General features: G+C 43.8%; 1 protein-coding gene across 2 annotated transcripts in view; it reads right to left on the bottom strand.

Moving 5' to 3' along the window:
• CACNB3 (calcium voltage-gated channel auxiliary subunit beta 3) overlaps nucleotides 1-16,719 on the bottom strand; it is a 42,483-nt gene that overhangs the window by 4,596 nt on the left and 21,168 nt on the right. For both annotated transcript variants that reach the window (XM_020785698.3, XM_072990846.2), the window contains exons 4-11: nucleotides 12,683-12,798; nucleotides 12,186-12,238; nucleotides 7,257-7,276; nucleotides 6,672-6,752; nucleotides 6,496-6,554; nucleotides 6,281-6,390; nucleotides 2,999-3,150; nucleotides 332-427 (exon numbers count right to left, since the gene is read on the bottom strand). In XM_020785698.3, coding sequence (XP_020641357.2) covers nucleotides 332-427; nucleotides 2,999-3,150; nucleotides 6,281-6,390; nucleotides 6,496-6,554; nucleotides 6,672-6,752; nucleotides 7,257-7,276; nucleotides 12,186-12,238; nucleotides 12,683-12,798 — 687 coding nt within the window. The remainder of the gene's footprint in view (nucleotides 1-331; nucleotides 428-2,998; nucleotides 3,151-6,280; nucleotides 6,391-6,495; nucleotides 6,555-6,671; nucleotides 6,753-7,256; nucleotides 7,277-12,185; nucleotides 12,239-12,682; nucleotides 12,799-16,719) is intronic.

Genomic DNA, 16,719 nt, shown 5'->3' with positions numbered 1-16,719 from the left:
CAAAATTGCTCCTTCATTCTGAGTCAGCAGGCCCTGTTTGCTTTTTGCTTTTAGATATGTGGGGATGTCATTCTTTACATCCTCAAACACACATTTATTGTATAATAGCACTGCCCTACTGACGCTAATGCTAACGCTTTCGGCTCCTCAGGCAACCCCCAGGTGGTACAAGAAGGATGCTAGAACTAGTCATTCTGAAGGAAAAGGAGGCGAGGTCAGGCCAGTGAAGAACAGATGGGAGCAAGGCTCAAGAAACTAGGATACAGGTGGGATGATCTGGAATGGGGCGGGGGTGGCACAGAAGAGAGCAGGAGCCCTCTCAGAAACTCACCGGAGGACACTGCACAAGCTTGTCAGCTGCCATCATCTGGACATTGAGATGCTTCACCTGCGACTTCCCTCTGGACTTGATAAGCCGCTGCAGCACCTTCCACCAAGAAAGGAAGACACAGAATTGGAAGATGCCCAAGTGAACCTCGAGACTAGTAATTCCTGAATGTCGGCTCCTTTGGTGTTGTCAGGCTTCAGTCTCCAGAAGCCCCAACTGGCCTGGGCAGCAATCTGGGATTCTGGCAGTTGTAGTCCAAACACATCTGGCAACCTAGACTTAGGAACCAGTGCATTAGAATCGGAAATGGTAAGAGAGGGGCTGGTAGACCAGCAAGTCTGACACCTGCTTGCTAGAAGGTTGTTAGGTGGCCTCAGGCAAGTCACTTCTCTGAGTCTCATCCCTTAGAATTTCTTCTTTACAATTTATCCCTTACAATTTCTAATACCCATGAAGCCCCATTGATCCCCATGGCTGTAAAAAAAAAAGACACTGGCTTCAAAGACAGCAGGAAGAGAGGAAGCTGTCAGAGCAACCTTGGGTTGGCAAAGGCTGAAGCCGGTATCTCTTACTATATTGTTGAAGATTGAGTTATTATTTCCTTTCATATGCCATTCTGCTGTCTGAGAAAACCCAGAACAGTATACATCAGTATTAAACAAAACACTGAAATGCATTAACATAAGAATCTAAAACTGAAAAAAAGCGAAACACCACAACACCTTCCTGTATGTGTTGAAAACACAGATTTAAAAAATATAATACAATTTTTTGAAAAACACTTGGAAAAGTTTCACCTTATCTCTCTTCCTATATCCCCACACATGGACTCGGGGAGAGAGTTTCAGCACATAGGGGCAGCCACATGATCATCTTCTCATACATTTCAGCCAAACAGCTGCTGGCACCTTTAAAAAGGTAACCCTAGACAACCTGCCTCATGTTTTCTTTTCTGATGAGAGGAAACCCCTGCCACTGCCACCCATCTGCAGCATTTTGTCAGAAGAGAAAGCAGCAAGAAATCCAGTTAGAGGTCTCCCACACAACGCATACTTCAACCCCATTGACAGCAGTTGAAATCCTTTTCATCTTTGTTACATCAGCATAAACATGCCAAATTTTATAACTATGTAGTCCAGATTCCACACGTCCGCAGTCAACTATATGGTTCCCGTTTCACTCTTTGCGCTGTATGCCTGCAGAGGCAATTTCTCAATAGCAGTTACGCCTTGCCACACTTTCCTCTAACATTGCCATAATTTCATGTTGTGCATATGGCAATGCACAGTAGGATTTCTGTCACTAAGTTTGGCCTAGAGATGGATTCTTGGTCAAGAGCAACCCCTATATTGGAGGGGGAAATGAGAGCATGCACTGGTGAAAGAAGTAAGCCATTTCCCCCTTTGTTATCTTTAATTTCATCACTGAGGGTGCAATCAGATGAGAGCATAAAGGTCAGTCACACTTGATGGTGCCAGGAAGGGTCACTTCCAGGATGTAATCTCAAAAGGAACCCTTTGCGACAATGATTCTGTCTTACAATCATGGAATAACTGAGTCAGAAGGGGCCATCAAATCTGGCCCCAATTGCACCAGACAGCTCCAAAAGGGTCCAGACAGAACACTGAGCATGGGGTCAGGCTGGTCCACCGTCTGTAATATGACATCTGGGCACCAGAAAACAGAGCAAATCAGATCCTGCGCTCTCAAAGTTTCAAAACGTGATTTGAAACACACTCTGTTTTAGATCAACAGCAAATTGCTGTTGCAATTTCCCTCCTCCCTTTTCACCTGCTGGTTTGCTCACCGTTGTATCCTGCACAAAACAGTTATTCACTACACAGCACATTGAAGCAGAAAGAAAACAGGAGGTGCAGATAAAATCCAAACTCAGCTGTGTGCATTTAAAGAAAAAGGAGGAAACTAGTGATTTGGGAAGAGAAAGAGATCTAGAACAAACACTGAGTTGAGATTGCAAACTTTGTGGCTTAGTAGTTTCTTATGTTTTTAATAACCTTTTTGTTATTTAGCTTTTCTCTTTAAATGTTATTTAGCATTTCTCTTCAGGGGGAAAAAGTGAAATGGGATTATAAAATCTAAGCAAAAGCCAGCACAGCTAACATCATGAGGGGCAGCCTGGTTGGAAGAAACCAGTCCCCCAGTACAACACCTGAGGCAGTGGGAAACACCTCAGGGGAAGCAGGCATCGAGAAATGGCTATGCTTTAAATGACAGGATAGGCATGTACATGCACCCCAAAAACAACTCTTCCAGGTGCTGGAAATGCCTCTACCTGGACATGGGAGAAGGCCTTCTCTGTTGTTGCTCCCAGACTTTGGAACTCCCTCCCACAAGAGGCCAGGCTGGCCCCATCTTTGCTGTCCTTTCACAAGCAGGCAAAGGCCTCTCTCTTCAGCGACTGGATGCCTGAGCAGGATCTTTAAACAGATGGTTGTGCCTTGCTGCTTTATATGTGTTTTTAGTATTGATTTTGTTTACCATTTCTGAGGGTGGTACTGTATTTGTTTGATCCTTTTTAGTATTTGCATAAATAGTTTCTCACTTTAAATATTGTATTTGAATTACGAAAGGCACCTTGGATCCTTTTTAAGGGGTAAAAATGTTTTACATTGATAAAATAAGTAAGTCACTCCTTTCCTCCCTACTCACCTTTGGGGAGGATACCTTGACGTAGACAATAATGGGAGCCAGGGAAGTTTTGGCCAGCTGGGCCGGGTGGTTGATGGTGTCCGCATCCAGCACCACCAACTGCAGTGACTTGGCAAGTTCGAAGATCCGCTCAATCTCACTCTGGACTTCGGCTGCAAAAGGAAGAGGGAGCTCCGTCAGTTGGACAACCCTCAGCCATTCACATCCCATACACTTGCCTCTCACCCCAACTGCTCCTCGCTGTGTTTCATCAAAGCACAATTTTTCTTGCAGGCTGGAGAAGTGTTCCTGCCTATCTTCACAGTCACAATCAGCACGGTTAACATTTCAAGAGGGAAGCAGAAAGGACAAGGATTCTGCCGGGGTGGCGGCTCCATGAGGCTTCTCTTTTCCCTCCACAGTCACCCGGTAGCTGCCCTTCCACATAAAATGGCGGCCAAGGGAGTGAAAGGGAGCAAGGTTCCTCCTCTATTAGCTCAAGTGAGGAACTAGTGGGTTTTTGGCTCTTCTTTGCCCTGAATTTGCCCACCAGTTTATTCACAGAAATTTGTATCTAAAATAATGCCCCCGTCTGAGATTATATACAGTACTGTATAATAATAAAATAGTCTTTGGCTTCAAACACACAGTCTAAAACAGACTGACATCAGACAACCAAAAAGGACTGGAGGACCATATATATATATTTGGTCCTCCAGTCCTTTTCTGTTGTCTGACGTTAGTCTGTTTTAGATTGTGCGTCTGAAGCCAAAGACTATTTTATTATTATTAAGGTGCCTAAGCCACTCTCAAAGACGTTTCAGCTCACAAGCAAGGCAGAAATGCTTCAGATATGAAATAAGTTACCGTAAATGAAATTGGGCAAAAAGGGATAATAATGATAATAAGGGAAGTGAAGATGAGTCTGGAGAGAAGCAGAAAATTTGCTAAAGATGGGTAATAGCCAGGAACTGAGCAAAGGGAAACTTTTGAGGCCATCAGCCAGAATTAAGTGTACCGGAAAAAGCATAAGGTATTTTTCCAGCTGATTACTTTGTTTCTCATCTCTCTAAAATGAGAGAAAAGCAAATTTTAAAGAGGTGTTTGAGAGAGACATTGTTCCCTGTAGTATAACATAGGTTTGTTTTGTTTCACTGTCACAGTCAGACGAACAGGTTTTGCATTTAAACAAATGTTGCCAAACCTATTTAGAAGTTGAAGCTTTCTTCTTCTTTTTGTATAACTCACTACAAAGCACAAAAATATAATTATTAAACTGATCTTCCCTTTTTTTGGGTAATGTTAATGGTTTCATTTGTCATTCTGCTTGTTAATTCATATTTTCCTGTGACGGTACAAATTCATTAGAGAATGACATACCACTTGAAAACTCTGCTCAAAATGCCTTTAGAAATACCCTTAGATAAAGGTTCCCCTTGACAATTTTTGTCCAGTCGTGTTCGAATCTAGGGGCCGGTGCTCATCCCCGTTTCCAAGCCATAGAGCCAGCGTTTTGTCCGAAGACAATCTTCCGTGGTCACATGGCCAGTGCGACTTAGACACGGAACGCTGTTACCTTCCCACCGAGGTGATCCCTATTTATCTACTCGCATTTGCATGCTTTCGAACCGCTAGGTTGGCGGGAGCTGGGACAAGCGACGGGCGCTCACTCCGTCGCATGGATTCGATCTTATGACTACTTGGTTTTCTGACCCTGCAACACAGGCTTCTGCTGTTTAGCCCGCAACGCCACCACGTTCCCCAGAAATACCCTTAAAAATAAATAACCAGGAAAACTGTGGCTAAAGTCTTACTGCATAGTTATGATGGCAAAAGGGCCATGTTATTAACATGCACCAGCAAATTGCCGCTAATAAATGAGTTCTTGGTTGAATTGCTGGATTCCAGCTAAAGGAGGAAGGTCCCCATATTTAAACCAGTGGTTTCAGTTGGAGCACTTCAAGCAGAGAGAAATCACTTAGTGGTGGTGTTGATTTTGTTCCTATTCTCTTCTTCTAAACATGCCTGCTTAGCTTTTCCCCCTGCATTAGTCATCCTTGGCCATGTTCTTGTTGTTACATGCTGTCAAATCACTTCCAATATATGGCATCCCCAATAGAGGTTTCAAGGTTCATGAGATGTTTAAGGAGTGGTTTACTAATTACCAGTCCACAGTGAGCTTCCACGGCTGAACAGGGATTTGAACTTGGGTTTCTTGGGTCCTAATCTGACATGCTGAGATGCTGGCTCTCATCCTTATCAATGCCACTTCTTTAAAGGAACAATCTCACTCCAACATAATCAATTATTTTCTGATTCCACACCAAAGACAAAACCTTCCTTTTATGCCTTTTTCTCATTAAAACAGAATACTGTATGGTATTTATTACTCCAAAGAAATAGGGAACACTGGTGTCAAAATAGAAAAAGGCCATGTGGGAGCAGCAGATCACCTGTAAGATTGGTGCCCAAAAGGGAGCACATAAAATCTTTGCCCAAGATATTTTAGCACGGTGGTGACACTGGCACAGCAATCCCCAAAAGAGAGTTCAGTGCTGCTGTTGAGTTTCCACAGACTGCTTTTGGGGCCTCTAAATCGGAATCTGTATGTTTTTAGAGATCACATGCTCAGGACCCTCATAAAGATTCAAAGCAAGGCACTGTAAACCACTGAAAAGGGAACAGTGCCTAGTTGTAAAGGAATATTACTAATTCTGCTTGGGGGTGAAAACAGGGTCAGTCTATTAAGGAATATCTAGGGAGACAAAACACTGAATCCAAACACATTTTGTTCATATTTCTGCTTCAAATGTGTTTGCTTGTGTGTGTCTCTCTCTCACTCTCTGCGTGCATATGAGAAGAAGAGACACACACAAAGGACTATAATAAACATGGTCAAAAGAATGGACAAGAGTAAAGTAACCAGAAAAAAAATACAATGCAAGTGTTTTTGTGTTTTCCATTTGACAGGATCTGAGTAGCAGTTACTAAGAGCTTGTGATGATGATCACTGGCTTCTATTATCCAGCTCCACATTGAACAAGTGAAATAAAATAATGTTACCAGATAATAATGCAACCCATAATCAAAGTACTCTGTCCCAATAAGCAGCCTCTTTTCACGTCTTTCTCATTTTATGGCACTGCAAAGTGAGTGGTCGGACGGTCTGCCATTTGCTCTGGAGTCCCCTTGCCAGAGGACCTGGACTTTCATGCTGGCAAGGCCAACAGAGAAATGAGAGGGCAAACGCCACACCATCTGTTGGTCTGCCAGCTCCCATCCCTCTTCAGGCGCTTGACTCACCAATGTTAATCCGGGTCGTGGATCGCTCGATGATGGCACGTTTGCCTGGGTTGTTGAGCACGGAGCGCTTGGCCAGTGACAGGTCAGCTGTGACACGGGTGATGGAGATTCTGAAAAACAGGAGGGCAGGCCCCAAGCGCATGACCCACAGCCCCTTGAACCTGGGAAGGGGGAGGGGGAAAGGCCCTCTTCATTTCAGAAGGAGAGCATCTCACCTGCCATCAAATCTGTGCTTCAGGAAATCAAAGAGAGCTTTCTGCATCATGTCTGTCACCTGGAGGGAAGGAAAAGAAGGTAGAAGTGCAGGGTTCATTGCCTGCTAGGGACAACACTAGCATATGCGGGAGCGTGGGGTTGACCACAGAATTTCATCCAGTCCACATCTCCCTACCTCATATCCTTTGAGTGAAGGACCCACCAGCACCACTGGCCGCATGGAGGGCACGACATCATATGGGGGAATGTGCTCTGTCTGACAAAAACAAAAAACAACAACAGGAGGGGTGTTGCTCAAAATGGCTCTTGCTCTACTATGCATCCCCCCCCCCAAAAAAAAAGGTAGATGCAAAGGGATGAAACAGTGACAAAGCAGGGGCAAAGCATGAAGCCTCAGCCATGACCACCACCCCCTTCCACACAACTGCACAGGTACAAACATCAAGATTCTGGCCTTGCCCCACCAAATCTCTCTCACTTTGCTAGTGATGCGGAACTAGGCTTCCATCCCTCTGTAAGATGAGTATCTCTCTGTTCCCCTGCACCTTTCTAAGGTCCTGGCTAAAAGAAACCTACCCACCCATGACAGCAGCTGTTCTGACCCAAGGCAACTTCATTTGAGATAAATCTCCACAACAAAGCCATTTTGTTCAAAATTAAAGACTCTTCCCCTGAGAAACTGGCTCCACAGAAAAAACAACAACAGAAAAACCCCAGGGCCGCAGGGCAGGAGAATTTAATCCCAGCATTAAGCCCTTACCTGCTTTTGCTTCTGTTTCGCTTGTTGAAAAAGAAAGAAAACATGAGGTGGTCAACAGTCAAGAATCAGTAAATGACAAGATCCTGAAAGAACTAAGATGCTGTAAAATGCGAGTGGTGACCCCTTGGAACTGCAAAAGGACCAAGAGTTTAGAGGATTCTGATTCTAGCCTCTTCTCAAGCTTCGTCAATCCTTGTGTCTGCCGCATTTGCCAGATGTGACAGGATTTGGGATTAAATCTCATCTGGGTTCTCTTGCAGCATCAAAGCCGAAATCACAGCTCGTAGCAGACAAGGAGCCATTGCTCACGATTCCATATATGCCGGGCTAAAAGTTCTATTCCCCCATCCCAAAGTCTGAATGTTATGTCAAGAAAATCATAGTCATGTGATAAAACGTGAACAATTTCTCTTACTGTGCATAGCATATTTCTAAAACAGTGACTGTCTTCAATAGCTTTCTAGGCAAGTAGCCATGTTAGGCATGCTGCACTTAGAATAATGGTCTTGTGGCCCCTTTAAAGACTCATAATGTCCATAGACCGCCACTGACTTTGAGACTCCCAAGTGAAACTTGTTAGTCTTCAAGATGCCGTAAGATTTTTTTTTCTTATTTGCACATTTATTATTCTGATTGGGCTACTTCTAGGGAAAAGCAGCAAGCTCCCTATGCAGGAAAGTAAAAGCAGCAGTTCCAGGCCTACTTGCGATCTTATTCAGCTGCTCCTCTGCCTTTTAAGGGTGATTCTGTCATGACCTTTTCTTGCCATTACTGAAACAATGTGTGAACTTGTGTCTTAATACGAATTCTATTTTAACCTCAAAATGCTGTTATCTGCATGTTTCCCCCTAATCAACAATATCAGGAAACACAGAGAGAAAACATTGTTGTGAGTGATTCTTTCTCTCCCTCTCTCTCTTTTTTCACCTTCCTATGTAATGTAGCACAGTCCCTCCTGGCACATACTGACCAGACTGCTCTTATTGTATTAGGTCTGGAAGAACACACAGTGGTGCCTTGACCTACGAACATTTTGACTTACAAACAGCTCCATTCGCAAAATTTTGCTTTGGCTTGCAAATGGACTTATGAACGGAAAGGGGCGGGAAATTCAAATACTGTATACTAACCGTTGGTGGCAAAGAGGCTGCTTCTTTGTAGCTCTTTCGCCCCAATGGTTCGGGAAAGGGATGCGGCAGCAGCGGGGACGAACCCAGAGCTGGGAGGCAGGAGCCCAGGAAATTCAAATGGCCTCCCAGCCGGTTTCTGCCTCCTGGCACCGGGTCCGTCTCCACTGCTTGCTTCCCAGCCAGACTCTGGGAGGCAGAGCTTGGCTGGGAAGCGAGCAGTGAGGACAGACCCAGTGTTGGGAAGTAGAGCCTGGCCAGGAGGCCATTTGAATTTCCTGCCATCGGCCCATGGAGGGTGGCGAGGAGCGCCGAGGACCAACGCGGCTGCCCCAGCAAGCAGCCAATGGTGCTGGTTCCGGAGGCCTCCCGGCAGTGGCGGTGGAAGTCCGGAAGGCCTCCCAGAGGCCTCATGGCAGCAGCGGTGGAAGCCCGGGAGGCTGAGAAGGCTTTGGACTGGTAAGATGCTACTTTTTCCTTTTTTAAAAACTGTTCTGGGTGGGCTTTGGAGGGTGGGCTTGGACTGGTGGTGTTATGTTTCTGTTTTGTTTTGTTTTGTTTTTGGATTTGTGGGGTTTTTTTGCAGTCCTAGCGTGGGACTTCCTCTGTTTATTTTTATTTATTTTTGGTATTTTTTTTTGTAAATGCTGGAACGGATTAATCCCGTTCCCATGCATTTCAATGGGAAATGGTGCTTTGACTTACGAATGTTTTGATTTACAAACACCATTCCGTTACGGATTAAGTTGGTAAGTCAAGGCACCACTGTACCTACAAAATAAGAATAGCTGGTACCTATGCATGTAGCTCTGCCTTTCAGCATAACATATTCAATTGCCCCCTATCCTGAAATATATTTTAGTCCTCCCATCTTTAATGACAACTGGCAATTTGAAGTCTTGTCAATTTCATCACTGCAAAATTCAAATTCAATATTGTCAATTCCCACATAATTTTAAAACTAAAATAGGACCCCATATCTGAGGGATCTGTATCTGCTGATTCATTTATCCATAGTCTAAAAATAATAAAAGAAAAATCCTAGAAATATATATTTCTAAATATAGAGGTACCAGAACTGACCATGAGAGGTAGCCAGAGGCCATGCTAGGTGTAACATTCAGTATTAAAATAACATTCGCCGTCATCCACGTTTTCAGCATCTGCAGGGGGTTTGGAATGAATCCCCCACTGATATGGGGGTCCTACTGTAATAATATATTCTCCAAGCCAGCAATAGTATTTCAAGCACATTCTGTTTCTGAAATTGGGGGTGGGGGGTGGGGAAGGTAACATAACAGCAGCTGTTTACTACTGGTTTGTATCTAGACATTTCCCTTTTTATTCCAGGATTGACAAAAAGTAGCTCTGAGTGTCTGCAGATGGATTTTCTCTTGCCAAAGAGTAAGCAAAAGACAGCTTCCACCTATGTAGAAATTACTGCAAGATGAAGCCTAGATGTCAGGTGAGAATCAGGCCCCAGTGCCTCTCGTTTGTAGCCTTCTCCCTACCCCAACCCCAGTGGACACACACACACACACAAACTCTGAATCTGGATAAATAGCTTGCAGTGCAAGTGGCATCTTGTGAAGAACACATAGAGTGGGAGAAAATAATGGGAGAGGAGCTGATTGAGGAACAGCAGTTCTAGAGCCACATCGTTTAATTTCTCAGAGGCTACAGCTGCCATAGACATAGGTAAAAGGCAGCACTTTCCCTCCTAAACATACATTCATTATTTTAACACACGTGGACGGGTACAGTGAAATGAAATCCTGTTGCTTAATGTAGTAATTTGCACTAGAGTAGGCCCACTGAATCAGTGGCGATTTGGTGAGTCAAGCCATCTTTAAGTTCTGTTGAGTCAAATGGACCTTTCTCTAGTTGCCACACACTTCAGTGTAGTAAGCTAGAACTGGAGTAGGCCCATTTGAATCAGTGGAACCTATTGATTCACTGGGGATTTGTTCCATTTGAACCCATGGAACAAATCCCCATGGGTGCAATGGGTCTACTCTAGTGTGACTTTCTGTGCTAAGCAACATGATTTCAAATCTTGGATTACACTGTAAAATACTAAAATCCAAGAACAAAACAATCCTATGTTATGGAGGGCTAGTATTAGCAAGATATTTTTACAGAATATACAGTATATCCTATGTAAGTCTGATGTATTTGGCTTTTCTGTCTCTGACACTCCTCAACACCCTTTCTTAGTAGGAGACAATAGAACATGCTGCTAGCTAGGGTGAACTGATCTTTGTTTCACCGCAGCTGATGTCCTAGTGTTACGTTATGTTCTCATGTCAATTTTGTAGGCAAATTCCAATTAACGCTAGCTAGATTTTGAGTTTTTAAAGTCTTCAGCTGCAATTAGCAAGCGGTCTTTCTCCCCGGATTCTGTTTTGCATGATTTGCCAGGAGAAAGAAGAAATTTAGGTTTCTAACTCAACTCTCCTGCACGTTGCTATGGATTTTTTGGTGTTATGGAAAATATTACTTATCTTCCTATTTTAACAACTGAACCTGTTTATTTCTTTCTCAACAGTTATAATACTTTGCAGTTGTTGGTAAATCCAACTTTCTCACTATCTTAAGCCTTTTTTTTCCAATTAGGGGTGCAGAGGTTGGGGAGGGACGACGTAACTTTATCTCACGCCGCACTGGTATCAGAAAGCAAAACAACACCATATGTGAAATACTCTGAAATGAGTTGCAGGCAGATAAACCTCTTTTATTTATTTCTTGTATTTAAAAATAAGCTTCTGAATTTCTCCTCCACTCCCCAATTCAGTAGCAGGACCACAATGCATCCTTTAATATGTGGGTAAAGGATATTTCACACACATCCTCTTTTTTTCTGTTTTTGTCAACACTACCTGCATAGGGGCTAAGAAGGAGTAAGGCAAGGAGCTTACAGCAGTACAAGTGGAGGCTTCTCTTCTTTTGTTAGTCCCCACATGAGGGGTGGAGTGAATTTAGAAAAACAAGAGACAGGGAGCAGCCACCATGTGCTGAGTTACCTACAAAGTGGAAAGGAAAACTCAACTGTCATGTTTCATATTTAATGTAACCTGTCGTTTAGCCCTTAATGCTTTCAGACAAGCTGCTGAGATTGTACCAATCCTTTACAAGAACCAGATGTCCAAACATCTTCAGTTGAGGCATCTCTTCCTTCCCTCCCCAAAATATTGCTCTTTAACTCAGTATGAAGTGACAGCTGTTGTTTGTTTGGATATTTCTGATGTGCCTGACACTCATGGGGAACACAGAGCATCACTCTAGCTTGGCTTAATGTCGATACCAGTTCTGGTGGGGGTGGGCAGAGTTAAGGGGATGAGCACAAGGAATCTCCTGGGGATCCCAAAGGACATTACCAGCTAATTGCTCTCAACTCTTGTACATTATTAGTTTAACAATGCTTCTCTCACTTTTTCCCTCCAAAAAAGGTGTAGCTTGGCATGTCTTACAAAACATTTAAACACACAACAGGTAATAGTTAAAATACATCAACAAGCTGAAAACAGCATATCTCCTCAACCAATTTTCCTCTTAATATTTCCATTTTGGTAGAGTAGTTCCAGCAAAGTACATGTTTGTTTGTGTGTGTGTGTTGTTTTGCTGGCTGGAATCATGCTAACCTATCAATAGGCATTATCCACACAAATTCTAGCACACTCGTGCAGCTTCTCCTTGTTTTAATAAAGGCTGTGATTCTCGGGAAGCTGTATTCTGCATCCAGCAGCACACCCGACACACCCACAGAAACGTGGCAAGCACCCACCCCTGTGAATCCAATTACCTAGAGATGGGGGAGGCGATCGCCGGTTGCTGATGGCAGGATTGCCAGATTGCCTAGTTGAGGCAGAAGAGAGACAGTCAGTGTAATGATATGGGAGGAAGGTAAAGTTCAAGGGCATGAACGGGGTACACATCCAACAGAAAAACAAAGCCCATTATGATTCAGGTGCCATTTGGACCAAGTATCCCCTCCCCAGGTCCAGTTAGAGCTAAAGAATAAGAGTCCGGACTGCACAGTACAAACATCAATTCCATATTACTTGCAACGAGAGTGATTTGAACATGCACATAAGAACATGTGCCCTTCTGCAATGGAGATTAGTTAGCAGAAAACGTTGATGGGGGACACATATTATCAACTCCACAAATGTTGGGTGCCTCCCACTACAGACAACTAGCACTCCTTCGAGAATACAACTAGCACTCCCTTTTCTCTTGACAATCAGTGCAGCCGACGATGTTAGAATCATGGACCTCCCCACCCTTGCCTCTCTTTACCTGGCTTTCTGCTCCTGCTTCAGCCGTATGGCCTCCAGCCGCTGTGGGCTGGGGATGAAGGCGATGTCTCCCCCCTCCTTCACTAGCCGCCCGATCCACCAGTCATTGCTGTACTTCTGGAGGGACATCATAACAGAAAGCCATAAGCTGGGGGTGGGGCATCTTCCCAACTTGCTTTTACACATACATATACAAGGGAGGATGAGGCCCTTTGAATAACCTTCTGGCCTTTGAGTAACCAGCCTTTCTCAATCCCTCTCATCAGCTGGTTACTCAGGTTAGTAAACATCTCCTCTCCCGTGTATTTTAAAGTATAAATCCTCAGAGGGAGTAACAGAATGTTCATTTTCAATGCTATAAAATCTCATGAATTGCCATTAGCTAAGCATTTTACTCCCCTTCATGGATTGCTGCCTTGTCGTGGCGAAGGGGTTTGAGTAACTCAGAGAAGCTATGGGCTATGCCGTGCAGGGACACCCAAGACAGACAGGTCATAGTGGAGAGTTCCGACTAAATGCAATCCACCTGGAGTAGGAACTGGCAATGCCACTCCAGTATCTTTGCCAAGAACGCCCCATGATCAGAAACAAAAGGTTAAAAGATATGACACTGGAAGATGGGCCTCTCAGGTCAAAAGGCATCCAACATGCTACTGAGGAAGAGCGGAGGACAAGTACAAGTAGCTACAGAGCTAATGAAGTGGTTGTGCCAAAGCCGAAAGGATGCTCAGCTGTGGACGTGCCTGGAAGTGAAAGGAAAGTCCGATGCTGCAAAGAAAAATACTGCATAGGAACCTGGAATGTAAGATCAATGAACCTTGGGAAGCTGTAGGTAGTCAAACAGGAGATGGCAAGAATAAACATCAACATCCTGCGCATCAGTGAACTAAAATGGACAGGAATGGGCGAATTCAGCTCAGATGATTATCATATCTACTATTGTGCACAAGAATCCCATGGAAGGAATGGAGTAGCCCTCATAGTCAACAAAAGAGTGGGAAAAGCTGTAATGGGATACAACCTCAAAAATGATAGAATGATGTCAATACGAATCCAAGTCTCCTGCTGAGGAGACTGAAATTGAACAATTTTATGAAGATTTACAACACCTTGTAGAACTGACACCAAAGAAAGATGTTCTTCTCATTCTAGGGGACTGGAATGCTAGTCGGGAGTCAAGAGATAAAAGGAACAACAGGGAAGTTTGGCCTTGGAGTTCAGAACGAAGCAGGGCAAAGGCTAATAGAGTTTTGTCAAGAGATAGTCATAACAAACACTCTTTTCCAACAACACAAGAGGCGACTCTATACATGGAAATCACCAGATGGGCATTATCGAAATCAGATTGATTATATTCTCTGCAGCCAAAGATGGAGAAGCTCTATACAGTCAGCAAAAACAAGACCTGGAGCTGACTGCGGCTCTGATCATCAGCTTCTCATAACAAAATTCAAGCTGAAACTGAAGAGAGTAGGAAAAACCACTGGGCTACTCAGGAATAATCTAAACCAAATCCCTTATGAATACACAGTGGAAGTAAAGAACAGATTTAAGGAACTAGATTTGGCGGACAGAGTGCCTGAAGAACTTTGAATAGAGGCTCGTAACACTGTACAGGAGCCAGCAACAAAAACCATCCCAAAGAAAAGAAAATGCAAGAAAGCAAACTGGCTGTCCAATGAGGCCTTAGAAATAGCAGAGAGGAGAAGGGAAACAAAATGCAAGGGAGATAGGGAAAGTTACAGAAAATTGAATGCAGACTTCCAAAGAATAACAAGGAGAGACAAGAGGGCCTTCTTAAATGAACAATGCAAAGAAATAGAGGAAAATAACATAAAAGGAAAAACCAGAGATCTGTTCAGGAAAACTGGAGATATTAGAGGAACATTTTGTGCAAAGATGGACATGATAAAGGACAAAAATGGGAGGGACATAACAGAAGCAGAAGACGTCAAGAAGAAGTGGCAAGAATACACAGAGGAATTATATCAGAAAGATTTGGATATCCCGGACAACCCAAACAATGTAGTTGCTGACCTTGAGTCAGACATCCTGGAGAGTGAAGTCAAGTAGGCCTTAGAAAGCCTGGCTAACAACAAGGCCAGTGGAGGTGATGGCATTCCAGTTGAACTATTTAAAATCTTAAAAGATGATGCTGTTAAGGTGCTACATTCAATATGCCAGCAAGTGGCCAGAGGATTGGAAAAGATCAGTCTACATCCCAATCCCAAAGAAAGGCAGTGCCAAAGAATGCTCCAACTACCGTACAATTGCACTCATTTCACACAAAATCCTGCAAGGTAGGCTTCAGCAGTATGCGGACCGAGAACTCCCAGAAGTACAAGCTGGATTCCAAAGGGGCAGAGGAACTAGAGACCAAACTGCTAACATGCGCTGGATTATGGAGAAACCCAGAGAGTTCCAGGAAAATATCTACTTCTGCTTCATTGACTATGCAAAAGCCTTTGACTGTGTGGACCACAGCAAACTATGGCAAGTCTTTAAAGAAATGGGAGTGCCTGACCACCTTATCTATCTCCTGAGAAACCTATTTGTGGGACAGGAAGCAACAGTTAGAACTGGATATGGAACAACTGATTGGTTCAAAATTGGGAAAGGAGTATGACAAGGCTGTATATTGTCCCCCAGCTCATTTAACTTATATGCAGAATACATCATGCGGAAGGCTGGACTGGAGGAATCCCAAACCGGAATTAAGACTGCCGGAAGAAATATCAACAACCTCTGATATGCAGATGATACCACTCTGATGGCAGAAAGTGAGGAGGAATTAAAGAACCTTGTAATGAGGGTGAAAGAGGAGAGTGCAAAAAACGGTCTGAAACTCAACATCAAAAAAACTAAGATCATGGCCACTGGTCCCATCACCTCCTGGCAAATAGAAGGGGAAGATATGGAGGCAGTGACAGATTTTATTTTCTTGGGCTCCATGATCACTGCAGATGGAGACAGCAGCCACGAAATTAAAAGATGCCTGCTTCTTGGGAGGAAAGCAATGACAAACCTTGACAGCATCTTAAAAAGCAGAGACATCACCTTGCCAACAAAAGTCCGAATAGTCAAAGCTATAGTTTTTCCTGTCGTGATGTATGGAAGTGAGAGCTGGACCATAAAGAAAGCAGACCGACAAAGAATTGATGCCTTTGAATTGTGGTGCTGGAGGAGGCTCTTGAGAGTCCCCTGGACTGCAAGGAGAACAAACCTATCAATTCTAAAGGAAATCAGCCCTGAGTGTTCACTGGAAGGACAGATCCTAAAGCTGAGGCTCCAATACTTTGGCCATCTCATGAGAAGAGAAGACTCCTTGGAAAAGACCTTGATGCTAGGAAAGAGTGATGGCAAGAGGAGAAGGGAACGACAGAGAATGAGATGGCTGCACAGTGTCTGCGAAGCAACCAATATGAATTTGACACAGCTACGGGAGGCAGTTGAAGATAGGAGGGCCTGGCATGCTTTGGTCCATGGGGTCACGAATAGTCGGACACGACTAAACGACGACGAATGAATGAATGAAGTGTTTTATTTTCCAGCACTGGAAAGCTACAACCCCAGTGCCCGACCACTCAAAGTCCAGTATTAGCCAGTGGAACTTACTGAGGTGACAACTGCATCATTTTTTTAAATAGGTGGGAGTCTTGCACAAAATTCAACAGTATAAAATCCATTTTAAAATCCATTTATGGGCTTGTCCCATCTTCTTCTACCACTCTCCCCCCCCCCCACAGCTGCCCTGCCTCCATTTTGAGACTGTGGTTTGGATCAAGGGTGGCTGGAGTGACAGGATGGGTACTAGTTTGTGTGAGTTTATTTTGCATTCAAACATAAACAAACTAATTTTTCAACAAACTGTTTGAAAAAACAAGTTAATGATGTACCTTCTTGCCTTAATTCACGGGTGGAAAATTATAAATGGGGGGGGCAGATACCTCTCTGTCACAGCTCTCTACTGATGAATGACAAGAGTAGAGCAGAGCAGGAGGGAAAGGAGTGGAGTGCACTCAGCTGGCTTGCAGGAGA

This window comes from Pogona vitticeps, chromosome 2 (genome assembly GCF_051106095.1).
Source record: "Pogona vitticeps strain Pit_001003342236 chromosome 2, PviZW2.1, whole genome shotgun sequence".
Classification (NCBI taxonomy): Eukaryota; Metazoa; Chordata; class Lepidosauria; order Squamata; family Agamidae; genus Pogona; species Pogona vitticeps.
Note: the sequence above shows the minus strand (reverse complement) of the source record. Positions and strands in the feature narration are given on the sequence as shown.